Source organism: Phialemonium atrogriseum, assembly GCF_030411735.1.
Source record: "Phialemonium atrogriseum strain 8032-3 unplaced genomic scaffold QBC33scaffold_21, whole genome shotgun sequence".
Classification (NCBI taxonomy): domain Eukaryota; kingdom Fungi; phylum Ascomycota; class Sordariomycetes; order Cephalothecales; family Cephalothecaceae; genus Phialemonium; species Phialemonium atrogriseum.
In genome coordinates, this window is record NW_026848158.1 from 273073 (window position 1) to 287729 (window position 14657).

At 54.7% G+C, this 14657-nt stretch overlaps 7 protein-coding genes across 7 annotated transcripts; 4 read left to right on the forward strand and 3 right to left on the reverse strand.

The window, feature by feature from the left end:
• Positions 1-460: 460 nt before the first annotated feature.
• On the reverse strand, positions 461-2538 carry QBC33DRAFT_612710 (bifunctional solanapyrone synthase). Its single transcript, XM_060432504.1, has 4 exons — positions 1898-2538; positions 1318-1825; positions 585-1260; positions 461-501 (listed from the first exon to the last, which is right to left on the reverse strand). The coding sequence occupies exons 1-3, from the start codon at positions 2433-2435 to the stop codon at positions 798-800; spliced, it is 1509 nt and encodes a 502-aa protein (XP_060281210.1). The 5' UTR covers positions 2436-2538; the 3' UTR covers positions 461-501; positions 585-797.
• Positions 2539-2670: 132 nt separating this feature from the next.
• On the reverse strand, positions 2671-4691 carry QBC33DRAFT_545478 (uncharacterized protein). Its single transcript, XM_060428562.1, has 4 exons — positions 3669-4691; positions 3462-3590; positions 3287-3387; positions 2671-3213 (listed from the first exon to the last, which is right to left on the reverse strand). Exons 1-4 carry the CDS (start codon positions 4641-4643, stop codon positions 2865-2867), a joined length of 1554 nt encoding a protein of 517 aa, XP_060281211.1. The 5' UTR covers positions 4644-4691; the 3' UTR covers positions 2671-2864.
• A 438-nt stretch (positions 4692-5129) lies between these two features.
• On the forward strand, positions 5130-6342 carry QBC33DRAFT_456213 (putative oxidoreductase; the record flags this gene model as incomplete). The annotated part of the gene is made up of 2 exons (XM_060424800.1): positions 5130-5730; positions 5804-6342. The coding sequence occupies 2 exons, from the start codon at positions 5130-5132 to the stop codon at positions 6340-6342; spliced, it is 1140 nt and encodes a 379-aa protein (XP_060281212.1).
• Positions 6343-6488: 146 nt separating this feature from the next.
• On the forward strand, positions 6489-7371 carry QBC33DRAFT_179701 (uncharacterized protein). The gene has a single exon (XM_060422429.1). The coding sequence runs from the start codon at positions 6634-6636 to the stop codon at positions 7330-7332; it is 699 nt and encodes a 232-aa protein (XP_060281213.1). The 5' UTR covers positions 6489-6633; the 3' UTR covers positions 7333-7371.
• Positions 7372-7894: 523 nt separating this feature from the next.
• Positions 7895-8692, forward strand: QBC33DRAFT_579930 (glutathione S-transferase-like protein ustS; the record flags this gene model as incomplete). The annotated part of the gene is made up of 2 exons (XM_060431170.1): positions 7895-7976; positions 8031-8692. 2 exons carry the CDS (start codon positions 7895-7897, stop codon positions 8690-8692), a joined length of 744 nt encoding a protein of 247 aa, XP_060281214.1.
• Positions 8693-8723: 31 nt separating this feature from the next.
• Positions 8724-11452, reverse strand: QBC33DRAFT_476633 (fungal-specific transcription factor domain-containing protein). Its single transcript, XM_060425262.1, has 4 exons — positions 11040-11452; positions 10818-10961; positions 10234-10755; positions 8724-10149 (listed from the first exon to the last, which is right to left on the reverse strand). The coding sequence occupies exons 1-4, from the start codon at positions 11370-11372 to the stop codon at positions 8809-8811; spliced, it is 2340 nt and encodes a 779-aa protein (XP_060281215.1). The 5' UTR covers positions 11373-11452; the 3' UTR covers positions 8724-8808.
• Positions 11453-11553: 101 nt separating this feature from the next.
• On the forward strand, positions 11554-13172 carry QBC33DRAFT_545484 (oxidoreductase). The gene is made up of 2 exons (XM_060428563.1): positions 11554-12695; positions 12749-13172. Exons 1-2 carry the CDS (start codon positions 11734-11736, stop codon positions 13092-13094), a joined length of 1308 nt encoding a protein of 435 aa, XP_060281216.1. The 5' UTR covers positions 11554-11733; the 3' UTR covers positions 13095-13172.
• The last annotated feature ends 1485 nt before the right edge of the window (positions 13173-14657 follow it).

The following is a 14657-nucleotide window of genomic DNA, read 5'->3' on the forward strand; positions in this document are numbered from 1 at the left end:
AGAAGGGGCTTGTGTAGTATATTATTTTTGCCACAACTCGCAGCCAAATTAGCAGGATGGAAATGAAAATGGAAGATGAGTGTTTGGTATCAACGTTGGGACATCCACGCTATACATATACTTACTTGCCCCCACCCCCTCGGTCAGATCGGCTTCTTTTCGTCACATCACGCAACCGTTATATGGAGGCTCCATTTGGAATAGGCAAGTGCCGAGAGGGAGGAGCATAAATAGGTGGCCAAGCATTCCGCTAGGGTAGGCCGCGGAACCTCCCGCAGAGGACAATACCCCTGGGTGAACAAGATATGCAAGCTTTGCGGAGCGTTTTGTTGCCGGTGCGGGTACCCCACCCCGACTGCAGCGGGAGATTGCCAAGGTGTGCGGCTGCTTTTATTCACGCAGTCTCGGATTGGTGCAGATTCTTGGATGGGGTCGATCGCCTACCTTTAATACAACGTCGGGGGACTATAACGTGCGGCACTTTCTGAGCGGGAGGAACACCTGATGCCCGTTAGCGTATTGCGCATGCATTACCTAGGCGCCGTTGACCCACGGAATTAGGTGGGGTGAGGGGGGGGTTTAACCTGGTGTATTTGTGCTTCTTCACGTCGATGCCCCAGAAGCCCTAGTTTAAGAAACCGAGGCAATCCTTCTCAGTGTGCAGTGAAATTAAGAAACGTAGCAGGACTGGATCCATGTGATGAAACCCAAGTTTACAATCGGCAGAGTCAAATCGGGCATTCTCCAAAACGGACAGAAGAAGCAAGCACAATCTTGGCTTGCAATGACTGCTTGGTCTAAAATAGCTTGAACCCACCGGGAACCCCAGTTTGGAACAAGCCGTGAGGATCATACCTCCTACTGACAGCTTGCAATCGAGCCTTGATGTCTTCGCCATAGCTCCCAATCGGATCCTGGGACTTGTCGGCATAGTTGAGGTACTGGAAGGGTATATACAATCCCCTGTCTCGCGTAATCTCATTATGCCTGTCGACAATGGCTTGCATTCCCTCCTGGACCCTGTCATCGTCTTCTTTGTTTGCATATGCAGCTGTGAGGACAGAGAGGACGAGGTCCTTTTCTCCAGGGCGCAGCCCAAGCGAATTCGTGCCGTTGGTTACTGGATGCGGTTGGATAAGGAGAACCAGTTGGAGTCCTTCGACATCGACCAGGTCTTTGGTACCGTCTTCCCAGGTCTGAAAGAGTTGTGAGTAGAGGCTTGCATCGCTGTTCTTGAAGGAGCACACAATGTCGATCGCACTAGGAATCAGTTAGATCCGCCCCCCCCCACCCTTCCCTGGGATATTCAAAACTTACCGCGTGATGCCGGGTGGAAGTGTACCTCCGGCCTCGGAAGTCAAGGCGCTGACATTCGTCAGACCCAGTGAAGATCCGATCGGGTTGGGGATCGAGGTAAATGGCTGGTATACCGGAGGGTTCACTACCGGTTTGACGTAGAAGAGGGAATTCCCAACAACGTAAACGGGGCCAGGGTTTTGGAAGACCAAAGCAACGCCCATATCCGCCGCGTCGTCGAAGTTTATCGGATCCATGAAGTTGCTGAAGGCCTGGGCGTGAGCATCCAATACCTCCCTCGTGTAGTTGAAGCTAAGCCCGCCTCCCCACATCTGTCCCAGGGACCAGGTCGGAACATCGATGCGCGTGACAATTCCGAAGTTATTTGAGCCGCCCTTGAGGGCTAGCCAGAGGTCCGAGTGCGAGCTAGCGGTGGCGTGGATGATCTCGCCGCTTGCGAGAACCACCTCGTATCTGTATATATTGTCGCACACCCAGCCGTGCTGTCGGGAGAGGTAACTTATTCCCCCTTGGATCCCACAATATGGTGAGCTCGATCACGTCCGTCCACACATTGGCTTTAGGCATGTTGCAAACTTACCTCCGGTTGCAAGACCTCCAACCCCAATACCCGCAACGCGTCCACCCATAACGGTGAGGTTGTACGGGACCAGTTGCTCGTATATCTCACTCCAGATGCCACCAGCGCCCAGAGACGCTACTTTCTTGTCGTGGCTCAGAACCAGCGAGTTCATTGACCTCATATCGACGGTGATGCCTCCCTCAATGTTGGCTGCCCCGCTCCAAATGCTGTGCCCGCCGCTCCGGACGGCGAATTGCGGTGACGTCGAAGAGCCACAACACTTGCTAGTTATTAGCTTGACGAAGACTGACACTTCAGTCGCATGCGTGGGGCTGAAAATGCATGCCGGCTGCAACTCGCTCTCTTGACCGGAGTAGTACGAGGACAGCGACTCATCGTAGATGTTGCTCTTTGGATAGGAAATGCGATCTGGGATATGGGATTCGATGATCTTGCAGCAGAAGCCAACATCTTGATCCTTCGCCTGAGCTGCAGACGACGCGATGCCTAGTAGTAGCACCCCAATTCTCAGGAGATTCAAGAATAATACCATCATTTTTAAGCCCCAATCCTTTAGTTGAGAAAAGGATTGAAAAGGGCAAAAAGTACATGTCAAGTGAGTGCTGCCCCGGGTCCTGGGAATTTATGGCACGTTACCTTTGGAAGGGTTGCAGGGAAGAAGCCCCGATCGACATCAAAGCGGAAACACCAGCGATGTTGGTTGAGGTGCTGATAGGGTAGCCATTCGGACCGATACTTGCCTTGTCAGAGTCGCATCGAGCTACGCTAAAGGCAAAACTAACCAGCGTTGGGTTATTTCCAGGGAAGAAACAGGGCACTAGCTTGTGCGAGGTCTTTCTTGATTAGCATGACAAAACCCGCATTTATCATAGCATTCATCTATCCAACACCCATACCATGTTCAAATGGTCTTCTAATTCTCTGATAGTACCGTACTCGACTGGGGCTTCCTGGTGGGTCCTAATTATGAGTTGCCCCTACTCTCGGAGAGCACCGCCGTCCAGACGAGCATCCCCAGATCATCCAGCCGCGAGCACCAACGACTGAGCTCCGCAACGGCCGTATCATTGATTTCGCTCATGCCCGCCGCCTGCCCAGCCATTCGGATGGTGTCTATATGCAAAACCCCCTCTTTCGACACCCCGCCGGGGTGGAATTCCCTATACCGCCTGGCCCACTCGGCGTTGGACACGGGCTCCCAGAGATCGCGCACGCACGGCAGCGGGCACTTGGCAAATCCGCCGCAGTAGCGGTTACTTGTGGTGATGACCACGTCAAGGAGAAGCTCGATGCCGTACAGTATACACATGGTTCTGTCGGGGCTTAGCAATGTTCTCAGATTTATAGAGAGGTGGTGTTGAAGTTGGTCGGTAGGCTATTACATACCTTCTCACACTCTCCCGCAGCATCCAGTCTTTCCTGTCAAGGCCCACGACTCTTGACTCAACTCTATTCTCGAAGGATAGATGCACCGCTTTTCCCAGTTCCTTCGGTACATGACATAGTGTCAGATTTTACCCAAAAGATTATCATATTCAAGGAAATGGGAAGGCACACTCACCGCAGCGGTGTCGACGAGCGAGATGACGTTGTTTCTTTCTGTCGAGTCCGGATCTTGGGCTTGTAAAAGAAGATAAATAACAGTGGCCTGAAGAGTCTCGACCAGGCGTTCTTTGTCGTAAGATCCACACTAATGACAGACAGACAGGCAGGTCTAAGTCAGAGTGCTGTGTTCTGGAGTTTAATGTTGCCCGGTGTGGTTACTCACTTCACGTCTGAGCCGCTCATGCTCGGCATAAATTGTCTTCCAGACAAATGAGCTGCTCGCTGGTGTTCGATTCTCAAATAGTTGGACCATATTGCTGCAGATGGCTAGGATCTCGGGCAGGCACTGATGAACGCCTTGCAACTCACAGTCGAAGGCGACAGGACCACTCATCATGCATCGCGGGAAGATGAACGGCGGGAGACGGTTGCCTTTGGACATCATCTGGGGATACGACATGATCTGTCCCCGGAGGACTGTGTTGGAGAAGTAGCCCTCGATAGTCGATCCTATCCGAGGCCATATGAGCTTGTCCTTGTACCTTCTGGGTTTTGATTCCACGTCCGAGACTGGTCCTTGTGAGTGTGGGGTCAAGCCGGCATGAGCGGTGCGGTGAGGTCGGTCATGGCTCACCACTTCCCCTTCTAGTTGCCCCGCCAGCCAGGGTAGACTGATTTCGCCGGGAAGAGCGATATCCTCTGCAATCGAGTCCAGAGAACGTTGCATCGCGGGGGCTTGCTGCTGGTCTACCTGGGCGATAAGTGAATCCCCGCCATTGGCACAGTCGGAAAAAGACATGATGGAGGTATCAAAATCCTCCCAGGTCATTTGTGAAGACTCGGGGTTGCCTAAACGATTCGATGCCGACGCGCATGACGAACCGATAGACTGGAAACCTTGGCCTTGAGATGGTATTGCCGCAGTTTCTCTGGCATCCGAAAGACCCGGGCCAGACTCAAGACCTCCGGCAGCTGGATTACGGCAGGCGGGAGCGATCGGGCGCGGAGGCCTCGGCGAGCAAGACCCATCGTTGCGAGACAATGCAGCCTCTTGCTCGTATTTGCAAGTTAAATTGCGGTCTCGGCACCTGATACATGGTGCCGTCAAGGAACAGCGTGCCTTTGCTGTACGGCACTGGGCGCATGACTTTATCCTAGAGACCGGCATTCTGCGGATTCCGCCGGCCTTTGGCGACATTTCCTGTATGATGGTGGGGATTCGCTGCCGTTCCGAACGTGATTGCTGGGTTGGCTTTGGTGGTCACAGTTTCACCGGACACCATGAAGCTGACCCAATTTGTCAGCGCCGGAGTTTAGGTGGGGCCTTTGCTCCCTCGGAAATCCGGCCCAATGAGACCACTCGGCGGTGGTGCGAGCTGCTTACGTGACCGCAGGCTCGGCTCCGGCGCGACAGCGAAGCGGCGAATCAGGATATCGGAAGCGGCGTTGACATCATCGGCCACAACGTATGCTCCGGCGCAGGGATGCCACCACATATTGCCCCCGACATGTCAACTGCCATTGACAAGCCCAAGTAATAATTACTTCTATAAATAATAAGTGGTGGCTCATAGAACGATCTGTAAATCATCCTCTCCTTGTTCAGACCCCGAGTTAATTGTCACGTATACTTATTCAATCAACCACCACCTCATCTCCCATCTCTCATCCCGCCAACCAAACAATGTCGCCAATCCGCGTAGGCCTCGTCGGGCTCGGGCCCAAACATACGGGCGCTGTTACCCCTGGCGCCTGGTCCAGCATCGCGCACATCCCCTCCATCCAGCTCCTTCCCGCGTACGAGCTAGTAGCCGTCGCCAATTCCACCGCAGAGTCGGCCCGGAAGGCCATCGCAGAGCACGGCCTGCCCGCATCTGTCAAGGCATACGGCAGCGCCGAAGACCTGGCCAACGACCCGGACGTGGACCTGGTCGTCGTGTCCGTGAGGGTGGGAAAGCACTTCCAGCTCAGCAAGCCGGCCATCTTGAAGAAGAAGGACATCCTCGTCGAATGGCCCCTCGGCGCGTCGCTGGAAGAATCGGAGGAGCTGACCAGACTGGCGGCGGCCAACGGTGTCAAGACCGCCATGGGCCTGCAGGGTGTCGCGGGTAAGCTTGCCCTGAAGATGAGGGAGCTGGTCGCCGGCGGCAAGATTGGCCGAGTGCTTAGCACGTCGGTTTCTTCTTCCTCGTCCTTCGTTACCAAACACGGCTGGGTTCAGGGTGCCGAGTATATTCTCGACATGAACAGCGGTGGCAACGACTTCTGGATCATATTTGGGCATTGTAAGTAGCTAACAGCGCCTCCAATCCGTTGTGTGGTTTCATTTTATAGAAGCTGACAGGATCTGCTTGCTAGTTCTACACTCTTTCATCGATGTCCTTGGCGACTTCTCCGAACTTCAGGCCATGATGAAGACACATTATACCGACATCACGATCCGTGGTCCAGATGGGCAGGTCGTAAATCCAGCGTACAAGAGAACTTCTCCCGACGATATCCTTGTCCATGGCATTCTCGAGAGCGGCGCCACCGCGTCCCTCAACTTCTTCAAGTCAGAAACACCCGTCGCAGACAAGAGAGCCTTTGTATGGCGCATCACGGGCACCGAAGGCGAGATCGAGCTCGCTTCACCCGAGTTCAGGTGGCAGGGGGGCCACCCGGAGGCCCAGATCACGATGAGGATCGGCAGATCCGGGAAGCCGGAGAAGGTCGAGCTGGAGGCTCAGGACCCGGCCATTGCTGCTAACGTGCCGCAACAAGGGCAGAATACGGCACTAATCTATGAGGCCTGGGCGAAGGGGGATTCGAGTCGGTATGCGACGTTTGAGCAGGCAACCAAGACACACCGACTTCTGCAGAGGATTGTCGAGGCCACTCCTGGGTTTAACGTGTAAATAACCATGGACTTGGGAACATCGGGTTGCACTTTATGTGCTGTATACATTGCTTTCAGTGCTTCGCGAGCCCACAATTCTCTATTTTTAGAAATGTGACGACCCACCATGCTGTTGGTGCTGGGATAGCCGAGGAAGAGGGGCATGGAATGTATGTACTTGACGGTTTCCCCTCGGGAATTCTTTCCATTCTTTCCTTTCCTTTTTGGTACGCTTCAATATATAGCCCAGTGAGTATACGTTGCCCACACTCACTGTTGACCTTCAGTGGCTCATCCCGATATACCTGAAATGACAGCTCCGGTTGCTACACTCGACTCTTTCCCCCTCTTTTCTCGCCTACCTCCAGAGATCCGAATAAAGATCTGGGAAGATACCTGGCCGGAACCTCGAGTCATTGAACTTGCATATGCCGAAGAGCCTGTCTACAACGCTGAAGAGGGTGATGACTCGTCAGAATCAAGCGACGCCCTTTTCGATCGCGTGAGTCTGCGGCTGACGTGCGGGGTTGCACGATGGCTACAAACTAATTTCGACTCTCGAATCATGGGATATCAACCTCTTGAGAAGTGTCTGGATCCTATCGCCCTTCAAGTCTGCCACGAGTCCCGGGCACATACCATCAGGCATTTCACTCCCATACAGCACTCGAAATTGGACACCTGGCCTTTTTACTTCAACCCTCGGTCGGATATCCTTTGGCTTAACAACGACGTCACGGATGAACTGACGACCCTGGACGGGCTACGGGACTACTACGGCAGGCAACTTGATCAAATCGAGCGTGTGTTTGTCTTGCAGTCTGAATGGGAATTCTTGGAAGGGTACGCTCCAGACGTTCTAGACGTCTTCGGAGGTCTTCGCTTGGTCCAAATCTTCCTCGACGACCTGATCTTCTTACGAGGGAAGAGTACTTCCAAACTGCAGACAGGCTTCGAACCAAGGACGTACTTGAGCTTAGTAAATGGGACTGGACGGTTCAGTATATAGATTTTCAGGTCAACGTGTATGGTCAATTCAGGACAAGGTAGCACTGAGAGGCAGTGTATCGCATCAGGGTGCCAGGATTACATTGTGTTTCGAGTCAGGATTGGATACATGGGGCCATTATTACATAGTTTTACCTCCACAGATTCTGCGTCAGACATTATGGGGTTCTCGCCCTCCATACAGCTTCCCCGAATCCCTCCAAGGACCGGGCAGCCAGGATCGACGTTCGAATGCGTAAGGAGAGGAACTGAAGATGACATGGGTTAGTCATGTGGCCCTAAGGGACACGTGTTTCATTGTCGATGTGGTCATCCGTCTCTGAAGGAACATTTGGATCGCGTTAAATGAGGGGTTTTCCTCCAGCAGCGAACGCAAGGCAGTGGAACGCAAAGCAGTGGAATGCGATCAGTATCGCGAACCGCCCCTATAATTACTCTTGACTCCTAGTGGAGCCTCGACTTTTTCTTGAGCATTTGAGTCTAGCTCAAAGTAATCACACCTATCCTGATCACCTCGTACCAAGCCCTCTGCTTTTTGGACGGCCTGTCTATCTGTTACTGTTATGGCATCAAATACCGACATCGTTCTGTACGACATTTACTCTCGCGAGCCATGTCGTGCATGGTCTCCCAATACCTGGAAGAGTCAGTCACTTTAAAACACCTCCTCTCTTTCCCTTCCCCACTGACACGCCCCAGTCCGTCTGATGCTTAACTACAAATCCCTCCCCTACACCACCCACTGGCTGGAATATCCCGAGATAGCCCCATTCCTGAGTCAGCTTGTCCTTCCCAATGAGCCCCCCGCCAATGCCCCTTACACCGTCCCCGCCGCCCGTTTTCCTGACGGTGGGTATCTGATGAACTCCGTTGCCATTTCCCAGCGTCTCAACAAGGACTACCCTGATCCGCCGCTGCACCTCGACACCCCCTACCATAAAAAGGTCATCGAGCTGCTGTCAAAGTTCACGGAAGAGTTGGAAGCGGTCTACATACCTGCCGTTCCGCGAGAGCTCTTGAACCCGCCTTCAGCGGAGTACTTTTACCGCACACGCCAGGAGATGGTCGGGGCCCCGCTGCCTGACTTCGAGAAATCCGACAAGGGGGGCGAGAATGCATGGAAGGCTGCTGAACCGCATATAAAGGAACTGGCGGGATTGTACAGGGAGAACAGCGGTGGTCCGTTTGTGCTAGGAAAGGACGTGAGCTATGTGGATTTCGTGCTTGTGGCCTGGCTCAAGCTGTTTGACTGCATTGGCAAGTTGGAAGACTTCAAGCGCTGGGGAGGCGAGGAGCTTCTCAACCTCTATGATGCTTCGAGGGAGTGGCTGGAGAGAGAAGAGAGACAGTTACTGAATTAACCCTGAAGGTGACCAGGCTGAGCATATTCCACTTGTTGGTTTGGCCTACGCAGAGAACAATATCCTCAGAGTGGTGGCTAGAAATCAGAAGCCTCGACTCTATATGGTGCGCTTCGCTAAGACCCATTCATATTGTTTTCCCCAAAGAACATATCAGGACTTGTAAAGTCATCAAAAGAAATGTCAGATACGAATTCCTCCCATAACCCCCAAGACTGGTCCAGCTCGTCATTCGCCGAAGCTGGGCCTCCTGGAGATAAGGAAGCGGCTAACAAAGGCTGGTCCCCAAACGACGGCGAGGATGTCGAGGCCAAACTCGGCTGCGGAAGCAGTGGTGTTGATGGCATATAGGCCGCCCCAAGTGCCGGATCTGGGCTCGCAGGCGAAATACTGGTTTCCCGCAACGTATCAGCCAGGCCCTCACCTAGCCCAGTACCGGACCCTGATACTGGCGTGACTGAGATCTCTGCCGAGCTGTCAGCAATGCCAAAGCTCGGATTCCCTCTCGCATCATCGCTGTCATGCAGTATCGGGCCCAACTTCTCCCGCGTCCGATCCATCAGCTTCCCCAGCGGCCCCCGCAGCCTCCCGCCCCTCAACCGCGCAATAACACCCTCATGAAGCCGGTACGACGTCTCAACCGTCGGCCAGACGCGGCGCACGAGCTCCGCGTCGGCGCAGATGTAGCACTCGGCAACGGTGATAGCCAGCGCGTGCCACGGGATCGTCACGTACCACCGGAACCCCTCCCCGCGGGGGTCCGTGTGCACGAGCATCGCCTTCTCGAGGACCCGCGCCCCCAGCTGGAGGAGCTCCGTGTCGCCCCCGACGCGCGCCGGCGGCGGCCGCGCGCCCTCCCGCAGGCGCTGGAGCGGGCGCAGGACGCAGGCGCGCGCGCCGGCTGCGAAGCACTGCGCGCTGTGCAGGGTGAACCAGGCGTAGGGGGACGATTCTGGGTCGCATAGGTGGAGGAGCTGGAGGACTTGCTGCTCGAATCGCTGGACGTGCTGCTGTCGCGCTGCCATGTCTGACTCGGCGCCGTCGCCGCTGCAGCAGCATGACTTCTCTTCGTCTGCGCCAAAGTTGGTAAGACGCCCGAGGAGCTGCAGCTTGTACGTGATGATGGCAAAAGTGGTGTCGGTGAGCCCCTCCCTGTCAGGGATTGGATGCGTTGTGGTCAGGTCAAAGTCGGAGTCGTTGATGTGGCTTGGTGGTTCGGAGGAAGTCATGGCCTCCTTGAGGGCGATGAGCGGTTGCGAGGCCAGGCCGAAAGAGGCCTGCACATCCATCAGGCAAATGGTAAGCCAGAGTCGCTTCCGCATCTGCTGGGCGAAGAAGGTCTCGTGCCGTCCCACCTGCTCTGGGTCGAGGTAGAGGGATAAAGCCTTTGCAATCCTGACGGCTACAGCGAGCAGGGTCCATACTGCCCTGCTTCGTTCTTCGGATCGCCTGGCAAGCTTGAACGCACATGATATCGCGAATATGTTAGATGCCCCCTTTTCTGTTGATCGATGGATTTGTATACCTGACTGAGCACTTACAAGATACAAAACGAAAGCCTGAAGTACAGTGATATCTCTTGTTGTCAGCAAACCCGACCTCTCGATAGCGGCCTCGCATGCCCTCCGACAGTTTGCCATGAGGCTGGACTTGTCGGTACGGAACGTTGCCTGGCATTGATTGTCCGTCATGCTGCTCGCGGCGGAATACATCACTGCCGAGCTCAGAGCTTCCACCGACGCGTGTCCGTCTGGATACCCCAGGTAGCCTCCCCCCTGTAGCATCAACTTCTTCAGTGACGGACGGTGAAGAATCTTGATGATGGGGTCGACCTGTTGGAGATAGACCTGACAGAGCTGACTTGCGATCGCCCTGTTGTGTGACACAGCGGGGTGGGCATAGTCAAAGTTGCGTGGGATAAAGTCAGGATTGCTTGACCCCGATAAGCCTAGAATACTGATGCCGCGGTGGACCGAGCCGAGTTGTGCGGGTTCTGGCGTCTGGGCGCTATCGTCTTCGGCCTCATTCGGCGCTGATTCTATGACGTCGCGGAGCCCATGGATCTAGCAGCCCAAAGTCAGCACCGATGCTAGTCACCATATATGTACTGTTCTCTCCATCTTACTTCTTCAGCCAAGTCCGCCCAGAAGTGGTCAGGCCGTTGCACCAAAAGTGCTCGCTTCTCTGGCCAATTGGAAGCCTCCGGATCCGAATATGTGACGCCTGGGAGAACCGAAGCGATGCGCCGGGGATCCGAATCTGCACCGGACTATGGTGTAGCCCCTTGTTATCAGCATGGCAACAGCAAGTAACCCCTGAAACCCGAATGAGCCTAGCCCCAACTCACCAGCCCCACTCGCCCAGATCCCGCCCCCACCGGCCCAGCGTCGCTGATGAGGGCCTCGAGCCTGCGGATGCGCCTCTTCAGGTCGTCGTCGACGGGGGCGGAGGAGCGGTGCGCGTGCCGGCCGCGCCGCAGCCGCAGCCTGTGGACGGGGACGCAGACCGCGCCGGCCGAGACGCAGTTGGTGCAGGGGTCGAGTTTGTCGCACCTGACCTTGCGGTCGCGGCAGAGCTCGCAGTTGAGCTGCGGGACCGCGTGGTTCGGGTTCGGGTTCGGGTTCCGGCGCGGGGCCGAGACCCCTGCCGAAGCTCTATTTGGACTTGTGCGTTTCTCCATCAGTCCGACCGGGGTTTTCCTGGTCGTGAATGGCTGTGCTTCTTCTGTCTGGAAAATTAGATGACGTTGGTAGCTTGAAGTCTGCGCCGTGTCGCGTGGTCTTAAAATCCTTAAAAGCCGAGTGGTGCGTTTGATTGGTTGGCGGGTTTTAACAGCATCCTTCGAGGATTGTTCTTGTACAGTATATGTAGCACTAATGCCTTACAAAAATAGTTACCATTCTCCCTGTACATCTTTTCAGTCTGAATAGTGTCTGTGGACCTTTCCCCAAGAATACACTCTCTCGCTATAAATATCCAACTCTACCCACCAGCTACTTCCCGCACAGCCATCTCCGTTCTCACCAACCTGCCCCTTAATCATGGCACCCCTCAACATCCTCATAGTCGGCTGCAGCATCGCCGGCCCCACGCTCGCAACCTTCCTCCTTCTCTCCCCTTCGCCAGCCTCCGCGAAGCCACGAATCACCATCCTCGAGCGCTCATCCGCCCTCCGCACCCAAGGCCAAAACGTCGACATCCGCGGCGTGGGCGTGACCATCATCCGCAAGCTCGGACTCGAGACCGCCATCCGGGCCTCGACGACGGGCGAGGAGGGCGTCCAGTGGGTTACTAAGGAGAACCGTGTGTGGTCGTCGTTTCGGGCCAGTGGCGATGAGAGAATGCACTCGCCCACGAGCGACATTGAGATCATGAGGGGTCGGCTGGCGGATATTTGCTGGAAGAGGAGCAAGGCGGTGAGCAACGAGGTGGAAAGGGAGGGGGGTCAGGGGATAGAGTATGTCTTTGGGGATCATCTCGACGAGTTGGATCAAGATGGGATGAAGGTGCATGTGCGCTTTGCCGAGAGCGGGGAGAGGCGGACCTTTGATCTGGTTGTTGGGGCCGACGGCCTGCAGAGCCAGACGCGGAAGATGGTCTGGGGTGCTGAGGGAGAGGAGGAAAGGGTGCACCGGCTGGATGTGTATGGCGCATTCTTCAGCATCCCGCAGGGGGAGACCGATACAATGTGGCGGCGCTGCTTCCATACCGAAGGCCGACGGGTGATTATGGTGAGGCCGAGTGAGGAAAGTGGCCGTACGACAGTGTTCCTCCACGTGGCTAATGAGAAGGACAAGAGGTTTCCCGAGGTTGCGACGAGCGGGCATGACAGCGTGGAGGCGCAGAAGGCTCTAATAAAGGAGTATTTCCAGGATGCTGGTTGGGAGAGCGAGCGGATCATCAGGGAGATGATGGCGACGAAGGATTTCTACTACGAAATCGTGGCCCAGGTCAAGATGGACCGATGGAGCAAAGGGAGGGTGGTATTACTGGGCGATGCTGCGTGAGTACTCCCGCTAATTATAGTTTCTAAGGGTCATCACTAACGGAGCAAAGCTACTGCGCCTCGCCCATGTCGGGCATGGGCACAACGTTGGCCATGTATGGTGCATACAATCTGGCCGGGGCTCTTTCGTGTTATCCGGACGATCCCACACTTGCATTCGCCGAGTACGAGGAGAAAATGCGGCCCTCCGTTGACCGCGCGCAGAAGTTGATGCCTGGCATGTTCCGCATCATGAATCCAGAGACGGCATGGGGAGTCTGGATCGTGGATACCATCATCAGCCTTCTGGTCTGGTCTCGTTTAGTGAAACTGCTCTTGATGTTCAAGAAACCGGAGAGGAGCACTGTACCAGTCGAGGAGTACGGGCTCGGAGAGTTGCCAGAATGGAGAGAGTAGGCCGATGATGGATTTAAGGTGAACTCAGATCTTCTTTATGTCAACCTTGTGTTCTTGGAAGCTTTAACAAGACGCCGGCTAGGGCAGTGCTGAGTGTACGGGGTTATAGGACGACACTACAGTCCCGATGCTTTTGAATTGCTAGATGCCGACCATGTCATACAACATAGTTACAAGCAATATCTTCCCTTGAGCGCAATGTTAAGCTCTTCGTCCATCCTTCTGAAAAAGTCAGCCCAGTTCCAGTGGCCAAGTATCACGTGAGAGTCAAACTCTCGTTTCATCAATCCCAGGAACGTGTTTCCATCTGCGAATTATCTAGTTTGTCTTCTACCTAACGCCCAGCACTGTTATTACAAAAGGTCGGACTAAGAATATGCCGATAATGAGTGGCCTCGGTAACATATTGCACATCCGACTCGAGCCATATTGTGTCCTCTGCCGCGAGACTCTACCACGAGCGAAACCCTTTGGCCAGCGTCTTGCAAAGTTTGAATATGAAGAATGGCAGCTACGTGTCATTTGCTGTAGGTAATACCCATATTTGCATCCGAAGCGTCTAGTTGACCCACGGGATGCAAAAATTTAGTCTGCAACACGCCCGAGGGGCCGTCTCTTCGCAACCGAATCCACACACTTACCGGGAATCTCGACGACCCCGACTTTCTTTGGGACCCAATCAGCCTGCTAAATGCCAGCGGCGACTCCCAGACGATACAAGTATGCCATTCGGGACCTTCATGCTCACTATGTGACCTACAACACGTCATGTTCTTCGCCCACCTAAGCTGCTGGAAGATGGCTCACCAGAACGGTGGGCAAGTGTCGGGCGAGAGTTTGTATAAACTGGCAGAAAACACGCGCCCAATAATTGACTGGCGCTATCTGATCGACAAGGTGCCACAACCTGCGCTTGGATTTCCTCGGGCAGAAGAAGTGCAGGCAAACACAAGCCTGGGGGCGATCCTGCGCCACTCACCCACTCGCCTCCCCGAAGAGCTTCAACAAGAGATATTATCATACCTCCGAGGCACTCTTATCTTCTCACTGCTCAGGACATTGCAAACGATCTCGGTACTCAGACAGATCCACCCACGACCACCGTCGGGGCAGATATCAAGGTGCTTGGCAGGCACAGTCAGTGAGACAGATGCACTCCAGGGAGAATCTGTTCGTATTTTTGGCCAAACTTACCTACGCCAACTAGAGGTCGCCAAGGACGGGGATGCACTGCCTCTCAGCATTCCGATTAAAAACCAGTGTATTCGAGGGCTGAAATATGTGCTTGGAACCTATGGTGTCTGCGCCGTCAGACTTTTGTATGACGACGGGTCCTCATCGCCGTGGCTTGGGAGTCCTTGCGAGGGCTGGAATGCCAGGGTGTACGGGTCTGACCTGGGTAGACTGTGTGTCGTGCAGGATGTAAGTCCTGGGAACCCCCTTGTAGGACGGGACAGCGCTAACGACACAGGATCTGAGAGTGCTTCGTGTACACTTTGCAGGCGATGTCCCACCAAAATGGCCAGACCGAGCCCTGTGGCATAGGGACATTGACTTAAGCCC